The sequence below is a fragment of the Sycon ciliatum genome, chromosome 13 (genome assembly GCF_964019385.1).
Source record: "Sycon ciliatum chromosome 13, ocSycCili1.1, whole genome shotgun sequence".
Lineage (NCBI taxonomy): Eukaryota > Metazoa > Porifera > Calcarea > Leucosolenida > Sycettidae > Sycon > Sycon ciliatum.
The window spans coordinates 21,328,812-21,344,470 of NC_088655.1; the positions used below are offsets into that span (position 1 = coordinate 21,328,812).

At 47.1% G+C, this 15,659-nt stretch overlaps 1 protein-coding gene across 1 annotated transcript in view; it reads left to right on the forward strand.

Moving 5' to 3' along the window:
* LOC135829711 (uncharacterized) overlaps positions 1 to 15,659 on the forward strand; it is a 113,838-nt gene that overhangs the window by 91,073 nt on the left and 7,106 nt on the right. Inside the window, exons 16-19 of the mRNA XM_065342103.1 lie at positions 555 to 653; positions 2,237 to 2,335; positions 4,401 to 4,499; positions 14,349 to 14,447. Coding sequence (XP_065198175.1) covers positions 555 to 653; positions 2,237 to 2,335; positions 4,401 to 4,499; positions 14,349 to 14,447 — 396 coding nt within the window. The remainder of the gene's footprint in view (positions 1 to 554; positions 654 to 2,236; positions 2,336 to 4,400; positions 4,500 to 14,348; positions 14,448 to 15,659) is intronic.

A 15,659-nucleotide genomic window follows, 5' to 3' on the forward strand; every position in this document is an offset into this window, starting at 1 on the left:
AGCACAGTAACATTGAGTGTTATGAACCAGGATAATCCTGTTCTGTGTTTACACTGTACAATTAACGTGCAAACAATCATCTGTTCCTTGACCTTTATCCGAGTGGAATCCTGTCCTAACCCGAAAATTCTCATCTACTGCCTCCTCACCCCATCAATGTGTGCAAGTCTTTGCCCCAGTTTGTTGTGTCTATCGTTCTCAAAATCGGTACATTTGGATGGGGAATGGCCATAAATATGGCATATGTCGTCACTATTTCCACAAAAATTGCCTAAAGAGTAGTAACATTTCCACTGAGACTCACCCAAAGTGTGTCCGGTAGCCTGAAATGCCCGTAACTTTGGGGTCTGGATAACCGAGGTATAAGTGTACATGTATGTCTGTACACTAATGGCAATCATGCAATGTAAATACCAGACAAGTAGTACCATATCCACCAACTGTTGAATTCCACTCTGAATTGTTTTGCTTTGATCTACAACTGTGACTGTGATCCACAATCTAACTCATTGAGAACTTTTTCCTGTACTGTTGTTTCTTGCGTGTGCATCCAGCGTGGCGACACTCCGTTGCACGATGCCGCCAATAGTGGTAAACTTGTTGTGTGTCAAGCGCTGCTCGCTGGAGGGGCGGACTGCAACATCAAGAATGAGGTAACGCACAGTGACATTGAGTGTCGTGAACCAAGATGATCACGTTCTGTGTTTGCACTGTACAATTAACATGCAAACAATCATCTGTTCCTTGACCTTTATCCGAGTGGAATCCTGTCCTAACCCGAAAATTCTCATCTACTGCCTCCTCACCCCATCAATGTGTGCAAGTCTTTGCCCCAGTTTGTTGTGTCTATTGTTCTCAAAATCGGTCACGCTCCCATTGCTTGGTATAGTGTAGAGAAACGCCATCATGCCAGAATCTTTCACCTCAGCAGGTCCCGACAGAACAATAATGTTCCATCCATTACACGTATTAGGGGCTAGTATGTCGAAGTACAAAAACTCGGAACGACTTCGGGAGGAGTATACAGGTGAAGTTCAGGCACATGAGCTGAAAACAGAAAAGTATTCCGAGCTACATGTATATTGTATCTTACATTGCCACAGGCTAGTGCAGCACAGACTCCATCCTCGTGGATAGTAGCAAGAGTGCATAAACAAGAGTATGCAACTGTGGTTATGGGTCAGTGCGCGGCTCTCTGCCTTTATTACGTAACTTACCTTCACCACGCTCTAAAAGTATGCATCAAACCCAAACAGTGAGCAAGTACGGTTGTGAGTGTTGAAATCCGAACTAATAAAGTGCAAAGCTGTCACCCTGGACCAGTTCAGATTACATCACAGCACTTTATTATGTGCATGTCTAGCCACATTCCTACCACATCCTGGGCGTTGATCCAATTTGTATAACACCACACTGATAAGAAAATATGACATACATGTATGCTTGTACAATACAGTAAGATCGGGCGCCGAAGAACGCAGGGGCTCGAGCGCAGCCTAGGAAAGTTCTTAAATTTTTGATTCTTGCCAGACCGTTCTTATTCACATGCGCGCGGCGAGTCGAGTGACGTCATGACGTTTGTCATGTACATGTACATGTACATGTACATGTAGTGCAATGTAGTACTTCTAAACTAGTGGGTGTCGTAAATGGGAATGACTGTACATGTAGCAGTGCAGTTACTGTTTAGTAGTTACACGTGTACATGACATGTACTCACCTCCCACACATGTACAATGTAGATCATTTTAAAAGTGTTCTTAAATCTGATAATTCTAGCCTGGACTGTTCTTAAATTTTGCCGGTTTTCCAGCCTGGGTGTTCTTCGGCGAGGTGTTCTTCGGCGCCCGATCTTACTGTAATGGCAATCATGCAATGAAAATACTGTCTTGTCTAGGACATGGAAATCCAGTCGAATGACCAGGACCGGCGCTCTCAGTGCGTACAGAACGTTGCATGCAGTGCACATGTTTATCCGATATGACCAGCGCACTGCATATGTGTACCGTAGACTACGCGTACCGAATCAAGCCTGCATGGACAGCGGCCAGGGACCGCTAGACGTGCCACCGGGTTTCCATGTCCACGGCAGTACCAGACAAGTAGTACCATATCAACCAATTGTTCAATTCCACTCTGCATTATTTTGCTTTGATTTACAATTGTGTTTGTGATCTACACTCAGACTTCCCCAGAACTTTTTTCCTGTACTGTTGTTTCTTGCATGTGCTTCCAGGATGGCGACACTCCGTTGCACCATGCCGCCAATTGGGGTAGAACCGAGGTGTGTCAAGCTTTGCTCGCTGCAGGGGTGGACTGCAACATCAAGGATGCGGTAAAGAACCGGATTTAGAGTGCCATGAACCATGCTTATCCTGTTCTGCTTTACTCTGTAAAATTAACTGCTTCCAGCATGGCAACACTCCGTTGCACCATGCTGCCTGGGCAGAAAAAATCGATGTGTGCCAGCGCTGCTCGCTGCAGGGGCAGACTGTGACATCAAGAATGCGGTCAAGGACAGTATAATAGGATGTCATGAACCATGATGATTATGGTCTGTGCTAACATTGTACTATCGAGAAAAAACAACTCATGTGTTCCATAGACCCTCACCAAATTGGAATCCTTGCATGAAGGAGCAATTTTCAATCTACTGCCTCCTCAACACTGCAATGTGGGCAGATCTTTGCCCCTGGGTGTTGTGTCTATTTTTTTAATTGGCCTCACTCCCGTTGCGTACAATATGTGCAAGATCAGCATATTCTTGAGAGACGCCATCACGCCAGAATCTTTCACCAGAGCAGGTGCAGGCGGTACAATATTATGTTCCATCCATTACACGTATTAGCTGCTATTATGGCGAAGTACAGGTAGACCCCCTCAAATTCGAACCTCAAATTGCCAGGCACTAAATTCGAATTATCCGGAATTTCTAATTATCCAAAATGCAGTCCCATGTACTGATATGTATGTCAAAATGCTCGAAATTGCGTGCTGATTATTTTTGCACTTTTTTTTGCACCAATGAAACATAGGTGGTCATGAACAACGAAATCAGGTCATTTCACCAAAACACTGGATCGACATGAAGTCATTGGACATTATTTTCATCTTCTACGAAGTTCTAGTGAAGCAGTTTTCAATCGCTGCCGTTGTCCTGAAACAATTTCAACGCAAGAGAAGAGCGCTGCCTTCTCTGCGTCATGAAAGCCCGTCGGAGAGCAGCACGTCGTTCTGACGAACAGAAGTGGAGCTTAGGCATAGACAATGTTTACGACTTCCAGTTGTTGTTCAGTCCTAAACTTCTTTGCGCATGAGCTGGCGCGGCATGACAAGCCATTGAGATCCGCGAAGAGAGCCAACCACCTGGAAGAAGTTGTCTTCAATCAAATCTTTGCACTTTGCCTCGCACAGGCTTGGATCAAATTTCGAGAGAAGGTCGGTTTCTTCAACGCTATTGTCGATCCTGGAGCGGACCAGGGATCAATTTCTGAGTTTCTCTTGGCTAGAGAAGTAGAAAAAATGAACTTCGAATTACGAGTAGAGCAACTCCATCTCACTTCGAAATAAGTGCTCGAAGGACATAGTCACTGTACTGTAAACTGTTCTTCTGTACGAAGACAGAGTTCGAATTATGCAGCGGGTGCACTTTTCGTACTTCGAATTATGCATTCGAATTTACTTGAAGTGACTTGCAGAAGATCGGTACGACGAAAAAGTTCAAATTACATGGAATGTTCGAATTATTCCGTATTCGAATTAGAGGGAGTCTACCTGTACAGAACTTGGAATGACTTCGGGAAGAGTAGAAAGGAGAACTTCGTGTGCATGATCCGGAAACCAAAAAGCAAAAAGTTGCACAAACTTGTTTCGAGAGCAAAGCACAAAAGCAGGGAAGTTAAAGGGGAAGTTAAGGCAAAAATTAAAATTTCACCAGTTGTAGTCTTCGGGGTGCTGAGTCGAATGGTCTTGGTCCGAGAAAGCTGAGACGCTCCCTTCCTACTTGAATCCCAATCGAACTCGCGCACTTCCACCGAAACTGGGTGACTGCGCCCTACTAGATGGAGATTTGTATGCAAAATGCCACTAAAAGCGCCGTTTCGTTCTTATAAAAGCACGGATGAGTAGTAACATTTACACTGAAACTCAACCAAAGTTTGTCTGGTAGCCTGAAATGCCCGTAACTTTGGGGTCTGGATAACCGAGGTATAAGTGTACATGTATGTCTGTACACTAATGGCAATCATGCAATGTAAATACCAGACAAGTAGTACCATATCCACCAACTGTTGAATTCCACTCTGAATTGTTTTGCTTTGATCGACAATTGTGATTGTGATCTACAATCAAACTCATTGAGAACTTTTTCCTGTACTCTTGTTTCTTGCGTGTGCATGCAGGGTGGCAACACTCCGTTGCACGATGTCGCCAGGATGGGTAGAATCGAGATGTGTAAAGCGCTGCTCGCTGCAGGGGCCGACTGTAAAATGAAGAATGAGGTATAGCACAGTGACATCGAGTGTCATGAACCAGGATGATCATGTTCTGTGTTTGCACTGTACAATTCAAGTAACAAACAATCATGTGTTCCCTGACCGTTACCTGAGTGGAATCCTGTCGTAACCGGAAAATTATCATCTACTGCCTCCTCACCCCATCAATGTGTGCAGGTCTTTGCCCCAGGGTGTTGGGTCTATTGTTCTCAAAATCGGTCACGCTCCCATTGCTTGGTATATTTTTGAGAAACGCCATCATACCAGAATCTTTCACCTGAGCGGGTCCAGACGGAACAATGATTACTATGTTCCATCCATTACACGTATGAAGGGGTAGTATGTCGAAGTAGACAAACTCGGAACGACTTCAGGTGTATACAGGTGGACCTCAGGAGCATGAGCTGGAAACAGAAAAGTGTTCCAAGCTACATGCATATTGTAACTTACATTGCTACGGGGTAATGCAGCGCAGGTTCCATCCTCGTGGATAGTAGGCTGTGCATACAGGACTTTGAGCATTCCAGATGTGAATACAGGATTTCCATACATGAAAACTCGCGTAGGGTGTAGGTGCACTAGCTGCACAAACTGGTTTCGTGAGCAAAGAACAGAAGCACGGAAACTAAGTCTTCTGCATGCCTTCCTCCTCATTGCGTCACTCTACATCAACATGTCGGAGACGACGTGAGTGCCATTCAGTTTGCAGAGTGCATGGGAAACTCCTCTTGGTTTGGCCCTGGGCGGATTCAGTGGACGGCAACTTTTCTCCAGATCATAAGACAGTAACACTGTATGAGGTATGTACTACGAATATGCAGCCGCGTGAATAGGCTGGGTTTCACTGAACCTGCATTAGGAGTACGATATCAAATTATACATGGAGGATAAAGGCAAAAAAATCCATTTTGAAAGTGTTAAAAGCACAAACTCCAAAATTGTCGCTGGATCACCCGGGAGGGATCAGATTAAGGCAGCGACATACAATTCTCTTCTCTGAAATGCGACCTAAAGCACAAAACTGGCACAATGGACCTGTTCCGTTCACATCACTGCACTTGCATATGTGTATGTGTAGCCGCTGTAGACATCTATTCAGTCACTCACAAGACAGCCATTGTGCTAAACAGATCTTCTTTAGTTCTCTATCAGAAGTGCGCCATGTCATCTCTCTCGTGCTATACATAAAGCGGTACAAGCACGTGCATGCCTGCACGTGCGTACATAGTACTACATACAACTGCATGTACGATATCTACATTACCCCCCTTCCCTCAAAAAGAAAAAAAAAAAGAAGAAAGAGAAAAAATAACCGACAAGGAGACAACAGTCGTAAAATAGCAATGAAAAATATCAATTGTGCACTCATAATCATGTATAAACAATTAAAATGAAACAATTCCAGAACGTTTTCGTGTGACCATCATCAGTGGAACATCGTCACATAGTAAGAATCACTAAAACAACCAGTTATATAGCTAGAGTAACATGAAAAGAAGCGTGAGAATGCAGCACAGCTAGCGGTTATGCATAACGCGTGTAGTGTGAACCTTTGCAGTGTATCTGAGAATGGTAGCAGTAGATGAATGTGGCTTGCTATTTTACGACTGTTGTCTCCTCGTCGGTTATTTAAATACTTTAAACGGAGATACACTCGCGATCAGACTGAATGTCTGAATAATGTGCTTCGCAAGCGTTATGTTTGTAGGTGCATTGCGTTTAATGTTGCTTTTCTCAAACAATGCTTGGAATTCGGCGTCTGTCCTGGCGCAATCCAGAACAGGGTACAGCGGGCTAAAGCGTACCAGTCCCTTTCAATTGAAAGAACTTTCATCAAGGATGACATTGCGAGATCCATGGATACAATTGACAAAACACGATCTGCGTTTAAACACCTCTACCGCCAGGCGCGGGACTTCCTGTCACAGCATGACTTTCTTCGTTTTTCCATGCTTATCTCGGAGAATGATGATAGGCTACATACTCGATTAGTCACCAAATACGATCAGAACATCAAGTGGCTTCGGAAGAAGCGCTTTGGCTCCATCACAATTGATACCAGCACAATAATTAACATGGCGAACATTCCACTTACGACTGTTCAAAAGGAGCTACTATCTAGAGGCGTAGATTTCGGCATACCACCAACATCAAACATGAAAGAGCGAGTACTATGTGATTTTGAATTATTCTATCGGAAATTGAGTGGTTTTGCACCGGTATCGGAATCAAAGAAAATGGTGTGTACGGCCACATTGCGTGCTACAGCCGAGGAACACGCTGACAAACCCGCTGAACGGAGAACATTTTCACTATCCCGCGAACACATGAAAGCTCGTTCAGAGCTGAAAAAGAACAATGATATCATCATCACTCGGCCAGACAAAGGTCGGGCAACAGTTATCTTAACGCGAATGGAGTATAATACAAAAATGGCTACCATACTGGACGACGGGTGTAAATTTGTGGAACTCGGTCCGGTTTCAACACATGATAAAACATTGGCCCGGGAGAAGGAAATAGTAACCTATCTGAAGAAACTCCGAGCAGCAAAAGACATAACAGAATCCGAGTTTTTCCGAATCAAGCCTATCGGTTCGGTTCGTCCGCGCATGTACGGCCTCCCCAAGATACATAAACCATCCTGCCCGCTTAGACCAATACTCTCCATGATAGGATCGCCCCAATACGCTATATCCAAGTGGCTCTGCGGCATGATACAACCGGTATTAGAGCATTATTGTAAACACAACGTTAAGGACACGTTTGAATTCGTTGAAATCCTTCGTGACAACCCTATTCCGCCTACTGCCCATATGTGCTCTTTCGATGTTGTAAGCTTGTTTACAAACGTACCACTAGACGAGACAATAGATATCTGCGCGCGAAGACTATACCACAATGATGATGACATTGATCTTCCATGGTTACCGGAGACAGCATTTCGACGTTTGATGCTGATGGTGACGAGTGGCGTAGAGTTCTCGTTTGGTGATGTTATGTATAAGCAGACAGACGGTGTGGCGATGGGGTCTCCGTTGGGCCCGGTACTGGCAAATGTCTTCGTTGGATATTGCGAATCGAGAATGGACAAAATAAAGTGGCCTCAGTTGTACGTTCGATTTGTGGACGACTCATTTACCTATTTCGAAACAAGACGTGACAGTGAAGCCTTTCTAGATGAGTTGAATGATGTCCACCCTGCATTACGCTTCACATGTGAACACGAGGATTGCAACAAATTGTCGTTTTTAGATGTACTCGTGGAAAAGACATGTGAGGGTGGTGTGACATCGGTGTATCGTAAGCCTACATTCACTGGTCAGTATATTATGTACGATTCATATTGCTCTTCGCAATACAAGACCAATCTAGTCCGAAACTTAGCTGACAGGGCAAGACGCATTTGCTCCGAGAGTAAACTGCAAGCAGAACTTGATTTCCTTCGCTCTGTCTTTCTTAAGAACGGATATCCAGGATCACTATTAGCGAAACTACTCACGAACAATGCGCCCCGTAAGGAACTGACAATCGGCCCGGCTCCTTGTCGTGTCTTCCTGTGCCTGCCTTGGAAAGGCGCGGAGTCGACAAAGGTCAGTCGTATTGTCAAGTCTATTGTCCAGAAGACGTACTATGCAGTGAATGTAGTAACTGTCTTCACCACGATACGTTCGTTCACGGTGTTGAAGGACGTCCTGCCGACCCATCATTTGAGTCACCTCATTTATCATTTTGAATGCCGACAGTGCGGTAGTCGGTATGTTGGCAGGACGCTTCAACACTTGTCCGAACGTATCAAACAACACGTCCCATTGTCCTTGTTGTCAAAAGCGGCCAGGGCAGGCAGGCCAAAGCGTGGGAGGCCGAGAAAACACCCGTTGCCTACTACTACGCCTGTCAGTATTACAACACAACCAGAAACGGATACAACACCGGACTCAACAGTAGCGCAACACACGAATCTGGTGTCACTCTTGACGACAACAACACGGCATGGGAGACCACCGGACGACCGTTCATTAACAAACCCGATGGCGGTAACGGAAAGATCACCAGGAGAACGAAATGAAAATGGAGGAAAAACGAATCTGAGGAGAAGCCAGAGACTAGCGGAGACACGACTGAGAAAAATGGAGAAGGCGGAACCAGTAGTGGCAGGTGAAAGTACGGGCGCAGCAGTGAACACGTCAAGGAGAAAGAAGCGATGGCATGAGGAGATGGAGATGGAGGATGATGATGGGGATGAACAGGATGGTCAGGAGGAAAGTAAGGGTGAGCAGGAACGGGAAGTGGAGGATGAGAGTGATACGGACGAGGAGGAGTTCGACATCGACAAGAGCAAGTCTGCCATCTACAAGCATTTGGTGTCCAGTCCGGATTGTCGTAAGTTGTTTGACGATTCCTGGTTTAGTGTTATTTGTCGCGCGCGTTTCTTTAAGCAGTTGCAGGTGTTGGAAGCTGTATATATTCGCACACGTGACCCTGTTCTATGCAAGCAAAAAGAAAATGTTGTAGCACTCACACTTTTTTAAATAATACGCACTCACCAGTTTTTGTTCACACGCACTCACAGCTGCCACATTCATCTACTGCTACCATTCTCAGATACACTGCAAAGGTTCACACTACACGCGTTATGCATAACCGCTAGCTGTGCTGCATTCTCACGCTTCTTTTCATGTTACTCTAGCTATATAACTGGTTGTTTTAGTGATTCTTACTATGTGACGATGTTCCACTGATGATGGTCACACGAAAACGTTCTGGAATTGTTTCATTTTAATTGTTTATACATGATTATGAGTGCACAATTGATATTTTTCATTGCTATTTAAAGAGAAAAAAGGAAAACAAAAACAAAACAAAAACACGTGCATCCGTATCCTGCAGCTTGCAGAGGAATGTACGTACATGTGTTGGAGTAAAAGAGAGACGGGAAGTGTTGCAACTATTAGAAATAATCTGACTCAAAACTTGAGGCAAAAACACCATGAGTTTGAGTTACAATGCAAACTCGACCAATAAGGGGAAAAAATAAAGAAAAATCTAAATATTCACAAGGTAGTTAGAAGATTCTAAACAACGCCAATCTGCGATTGAAGCCACTCATTTGGTAATGCATGACTCGACGACTCAGATGTCAGCTTCACGTGCTTTCTCTGTAAGCTTGATCTGACGGCCAGCTCTGGTCTGTACGCCCTCGCGGAATACACTTGGACGAGATGTTGGCGGTGACAGTGACATACAGGCCGGTGTTGCAGGTGATGCTGTCGTCTCCGGTGAAGCTGCACGAGACAACGGCAATGTGAGCGCAGTTACCGGAGCTTCGGGCCTGGATGTTGCGCTGCTCTCTGACGGAAGGCTTGTTGGGTCGGACACTGGCAGTGCTGGAGCACACACTGGCTCTGGCACATGCTCCCTCTCTGACTGTGCCAGAGGTTCACTCATGGGTGCTTTCTCCGCTGCTGCTGCTGCTGGTGCTACAAACTCGGTAACATGCTGACGGTTCCGGAGCAGTATGCGTGACCCATCAGTGACCCCAACCTGACGACCATACTGCTCTACTACCTTCCATTCTTTTCGAGGGTCGCTGTACCCATCATGGAGCACTACCCGCGTACCTGATGGCAAATGGGGTAACTTGCGGACACCTCGGCGCGAGTCATGACCTTCAACCATTGCTGCTTTCGCCTTGATCTGCTCAGATGGGTTGACGATCTGTGGGGTGATGGATGCTGGAACCCGTGTCCGAATGACTCTGCTGAACAACGCTTCGCTCGGCGATGTACCTAGCATCCGGTGCCGCGAATTGCGAATGTCGAACAAGACTTGAGTGATGCGGCGGTGTAGCGGTAGATGAGGTCTCAGGCTGGCAACTCGTTCTTTCACCAGACGATGTAGTCGCTCCACCATACCGTTAGAGCGGGCATACCGGGGGCTAGACTTGCAATGCTCAACACCCAACTGAGCGAGAAACTTGGACATCTCAGTGGATGCAAACTGTGGGCCCCAATCCGAGACGAGTGTTGAAGGCAGACCAAACCGTGCGAACAACTCCATCAGCTTGTCGATCACACCCGTTGTCGTAGTATTGGACAGTGGTAGAAGCTCTGGCCAGCGGGAACCATAATCAATAGCAGACAGGAACGTGGCTCCCTCAATGGTAACAAGGTCAATGGCCAGTTTCTGCCAGACACCTTCTATCTCTGTAGGGAGGAGCTGTTGCGCTGGATTGGAGCGTTTACGCCAGCATTCAGAGCATTTCTCTGCAAACAGATTGGCATCCTTCATGAGACCTGGCCACCAAACCCGTTCGCGAAGGGTATCCCGGAATGCATCGATGCCTGGATGACCTTCATGTGCTAGTCGCAGCACCGCTGGGCGGAGCTCTTCTGGAATGACGTAGCGATTGTCTAGCATGACAATCCCTTCAATGACTGTCAGCTGATGGCGTAGCAGGAAGTAAGGCTCTTCCGTTTGGATGCACCCTGACCAAACTGATGTGCCCACTCTTTGTCGGACGCTGCTCAGTGTCGGATCAGAGTCCGTGGCCTGGCGAATATCCTTGGAACGAACCGGACAAGCCTCGAGAATGAGACTAACGAATTCCGCCATTGAACGTGCCTCTGCAGGTGAAGCTGTGCGATCAGGTAGAGGAGCTCGAGAGAGGGTGTCAGCACAAACCATCTGCTGGCCAGGGACGAACACCAAGCTGTAGCGATAGGGCATCAATGCGACCAGCCATCTCTGAAGCCTCGGTGGCACTTCGTCGAACGGCTTCTGGACGATAGAAATAAGCGGCTTGTGATCCGTAAACACTTGCACTTCTCGGCCTAGTACATACTGCCGAAAGCGAGTCAGGCCGAATACCACTCCCAGCATCTCTCGTTCCAGCTGAGAATAGCGTGACTCAACATCTGATAGAGAGCGACTGGCACATGTCACTGGTACCCAACAGCCACTGGTATTCTTCTGCCACAGGACTGCTCCCAAACCGTCTGGCGATGCATCACAGCTGATAGCAGTAGGGACGTCCAATGCTGGTTGAAAGAATGCCAACGCTTGCAAAGCTGACGCTATACCAGCCTTTGCTGAGGTGAATGCCTGCAGGACTTCATCATCCACACTGAAGGGATCACGCTTTGCTAGCCTGCGCAGAGAAGCCGTGATCTGGGCCAAGTTCGGAATGAACTTTCCAAGGTACGTAGCCATCCCCAGGAACCGTCGCACATCAGAGATAGATTTCGGAGGGGCCAGCTCCTGGATGGCTTGCAACTTGTCATCATCTGGGGACAAGCCGGTCGCACTTAGCCAATGTCCCAGATACTTCACACGGTCCTGGTTCAGTCGACACTTGGTCCAGTTGAGTTGGAGGTTAGCTGCTCGCAGTCGCTGCTTGACTGCTTCTAGCCGTGCATCGTGTTCTGCTTGATTGGAGCCAAACACTAGGATGTCGTCGATGTAGACGATGACTCCTGGCAGGCCTTCCAGAATGTCGGACACCACTCGCTGGAAAATCTCAGGCGCACATGCAATACCGAAAGGTAAACGCTTGAAACGGAACAGGCCACAGTGCGATGAGAAAGTCGTTAGAGGCCTTGCTTCTTCTGACAAGAGTAGCTGATGGAATCCAGATTCCGCATCCAGAACTGAGAAGACCCCTGCGCCATCAAGCTGAGCTGTGATCTCGTCAACGGTTGGAAGAACGTTGCGCTCACGTGTAACTCTCTTATTCAGTTCTCTGTAGTCCACGCATAGTCGCAATGCTCCATTCGGTTTGCGGACTGGAACAAGTGGTGACACCCACGGCGTGGCTTCCTTGACGGGTTCAATGATATCCAACTTGGTCAGCCGTTTCAGCTCGGTCTCGATGTCAGCCCGGATACTGAAAGCTGGGCGTCGTGGTGGCTGGGCTAGAGGCTTTGAACCGTCTTCCAGAGAGATTTCGATGGGTGACACGTTCACCACGTTTGCTTGTGACAGGAGGTTCAGCTCCTTGATGACATCCTGTCCGAAGAGAACGGAGTGCTGACTGGCTGCTACCACGAAACAACTGCACTTCACGTTCTTGCCACCATGTGAAATGTGGACGTCAGCCATGCCCAAAGTCTCTACGACACCGCCATTGTACGCTTTCAGCAAGCGGTCACTCTTGCGCGTGGGCTTGATCACATCATCAGTGAGGATCGTCCGAGTTGCACCTGTGTCTAACAGTCCAGTGCACAGCTCACCATTGACTTTGAGTGTAGTCTGGAATGTCTTGTCGCCTGCGAGTGCCGAGCTACTGACGGCGAAAGCGGAGTCGTACATGCGACTTGCATGCTCATACTCATCAGGCTCATCCTCTACTGGCCGGGCTCTTTCTTCGTGTCTTTCCACTTTGTTTGACATGCAGACCGCTGCAAAATGCCCTCGCTTGCCACACTTGTTGCAGGTGACGTTGGCCGCAGGACAGTTACGCATGCCTGGTTTGTGACTACGTCCGCAGTATTTGCACTTCTTTCCCTCTGATCCAGAACCAGCTGCAGAGACAGCTTGCACACGCTGGATGGGCACGGGGAACACAGGCGGTGCGTCACTAGCTCTGGTACTATCGTACAGTTTACTGTCAGTAATCGACGCTTCCAACGCCACTGACTTGGTGACGGCGTCGTTCAGGGTCAGCTTCGACTGTTTCAGCAGCTCCTTTCGAAGCTCAACAGAACGCAGGCCCACGATCAGCTGGTCTCGAATTTGGCAGTTGACAATGGTATCCACAGAAGTGGAGCTGAATTCGCAAACATCTGCCTTTTCTCTCAGCCGCCCAACGAACGAAGTCACCGACTCGCCCTCCATTTGGCGGAGTTGGCGGAATTTGTGACGTTCAGACGTGACATTTGTTGACGGTCGAAAGTGTGCCAACAATGCGTCCGTCAAGGCTTGGTACTCATCTCCAGGTGAGCCATCTTGTGTCTGCTCCACCGTGACAACCAGACCTTTCACAATGCGCCTCACTGCTAATCCAGCCAGATTCAAGAACAAGCGTTTCTTGTCAGCTGCTGCCGTCACTTCACTGATTGAAAGGAAATCATTTATGTCCTCGAGCCAGAGTTCAAAATCAGCACCGACGTTGCTCGCAGCATAGTCAGGAATAAATTCCTTGGGCGTCCTGCCCTTTGTCATTTTCGTTCACTGCGCCAATGTAGACATCTATTCAGTCACTCACAAGACAGCCATTGTGCTAAACAGATCTTCTTTAGTTCTCTATCAGAAGTGCGCCATGTCATCTCTCTCGTGCTATACATAAAGCGGTACAAGCACGTGCATGCCTGCACGTGCGTACATAGTACTACATACAACTGCATGTACGATATCTACAGCCGCATTCGTACCACATCCTGGGCGTTGATCCAAACTGTACAACGACACAATGATCCGCCAATATGAAATACACTCATAACTTGTTTATCCGGGCGGTCTAGGACTAGGCACTGTCAATAACTTCGAAATGTCCGTTACTCCGAATCACATACATTTGGATGGGGAATGGCCATAAATATGGCATATGTCGTCACTATTTCCACAAAAATTGCCTAAAGAGTAGTAACATTTCCACTGAGACTCACCCAAAGTGTGTCCGGTAGCCTGAAATGCCCGTAACTTTGGGGTCTGGATAACCGAGGTATAAGTGTACATGTATGTCTGTACACTAATGGCAATCATGCAATGTAAATACCAGACAAGTAGTACCATATCCACCAACTGTTGAATTCCACTCTGAATTGTTTTGCTTTGATCTACAACTGTGACTGTGATCCACAATCTAACTCATTGAGAACTTTTTCCTGTACTGTTGTTTCTTGCGTGTGCATCCAGCGTGGCGACACTCCGTTGCACGATGCCGCCAATAGTGGTAAACTTGTTGTGTGTCAAGCGCTGCTCGCTGCAGGGGCCGACTGTAACATCAAGAATGCGGTAAAGCACAGTAACATTGAGTGTTATCAACCAGGATAATCCTGTTCTGTGTTTGCACTGTATAATAAACGTGCAAACAATCATCTGTTCCTTGACCTTTATCCGAGTGGAATCCTGTCCTAACCCGAAAATTCTCATCTACTGCCTCCTCACCCCATCAATGTGTGCAAGTCTTTGCCCCAGTTTGTTGTGTCTATTGTTCTCAAAATCGGTCACGCTCCCATTGCTTGGTATATTTTTGAGAGACGCCATCATGCCAGAATCTTTCACTTGAGCAAGGTCCATGCGGAACAATTATGTTCCATCTATTACACGTATGAGGGGCTAGTATGTCGAAGGAGAAAAACTCGGAACGACTTCGGGAGGAGTATACAGGTGAACTTCAGGAGCGTGAGCTGGAAACAGAAAAGTGTTTCGAGCTACATGCATATTGTATCTTACATTGCTACGGGGTAATGCAGCGCAGGTTACATCCTCGTGGATAGTGTTATGTTATGACGTAATGCCGTACAACTTTAGCTCTACTGTGTATGCACGCACGCATATTTTTGAAGGTCTTCTCTGTCGTTTACAGATTGAATCTTGTCAGTTTTTCTACTTCGTATATTCTAACCAATAAACTACTTGTCTCTTGGCTACCGAACCTAACATGGCGCAGTGAACTACTAGTAACCTGAGTACGGAATATTTGACAGCCTGTAGTTGTCCGTGAATTCTGTAGCCTTTTATTTTCAAACGATCGATCGTGTAGCATAAGTGTCTAGTAGTTGTAGAATTTGTAGAATTGTCGTGATGGCGGAACCAGGAATTTCCCGAATCAGTGCTGAAATTGTATCCCTGCTCGCCTTGATGCAGCAGCAGATGAAAGCGGCTGAGGCACGCGAGACTCGCCTCACCACACTGGTCGAAAACGCAACGCGCGACAACCAGGCACCACCCAGCACTTCGACATCCTACAGTCAGAAGCCGATTTCTGTCGAGCGACCGGTGTTGCTCAGCACTGCAACCATGGCCGATTTCAAGGCATGGGAGGAGGCTTGGAGAGATTATGCTGTGTGCCAGCACCTCGCCAGCCAAAGTCGTGAGACTCGGGTGTCCGCTCTTTGCCAGGCGTTCGATGCCGACATTCGTAGTTTCATGCACGAAGATGTGATTGTCATCTCCCACAGTGCCGATGCTCCGGAGATCATCATAGCAGTAAAAGCGTACATC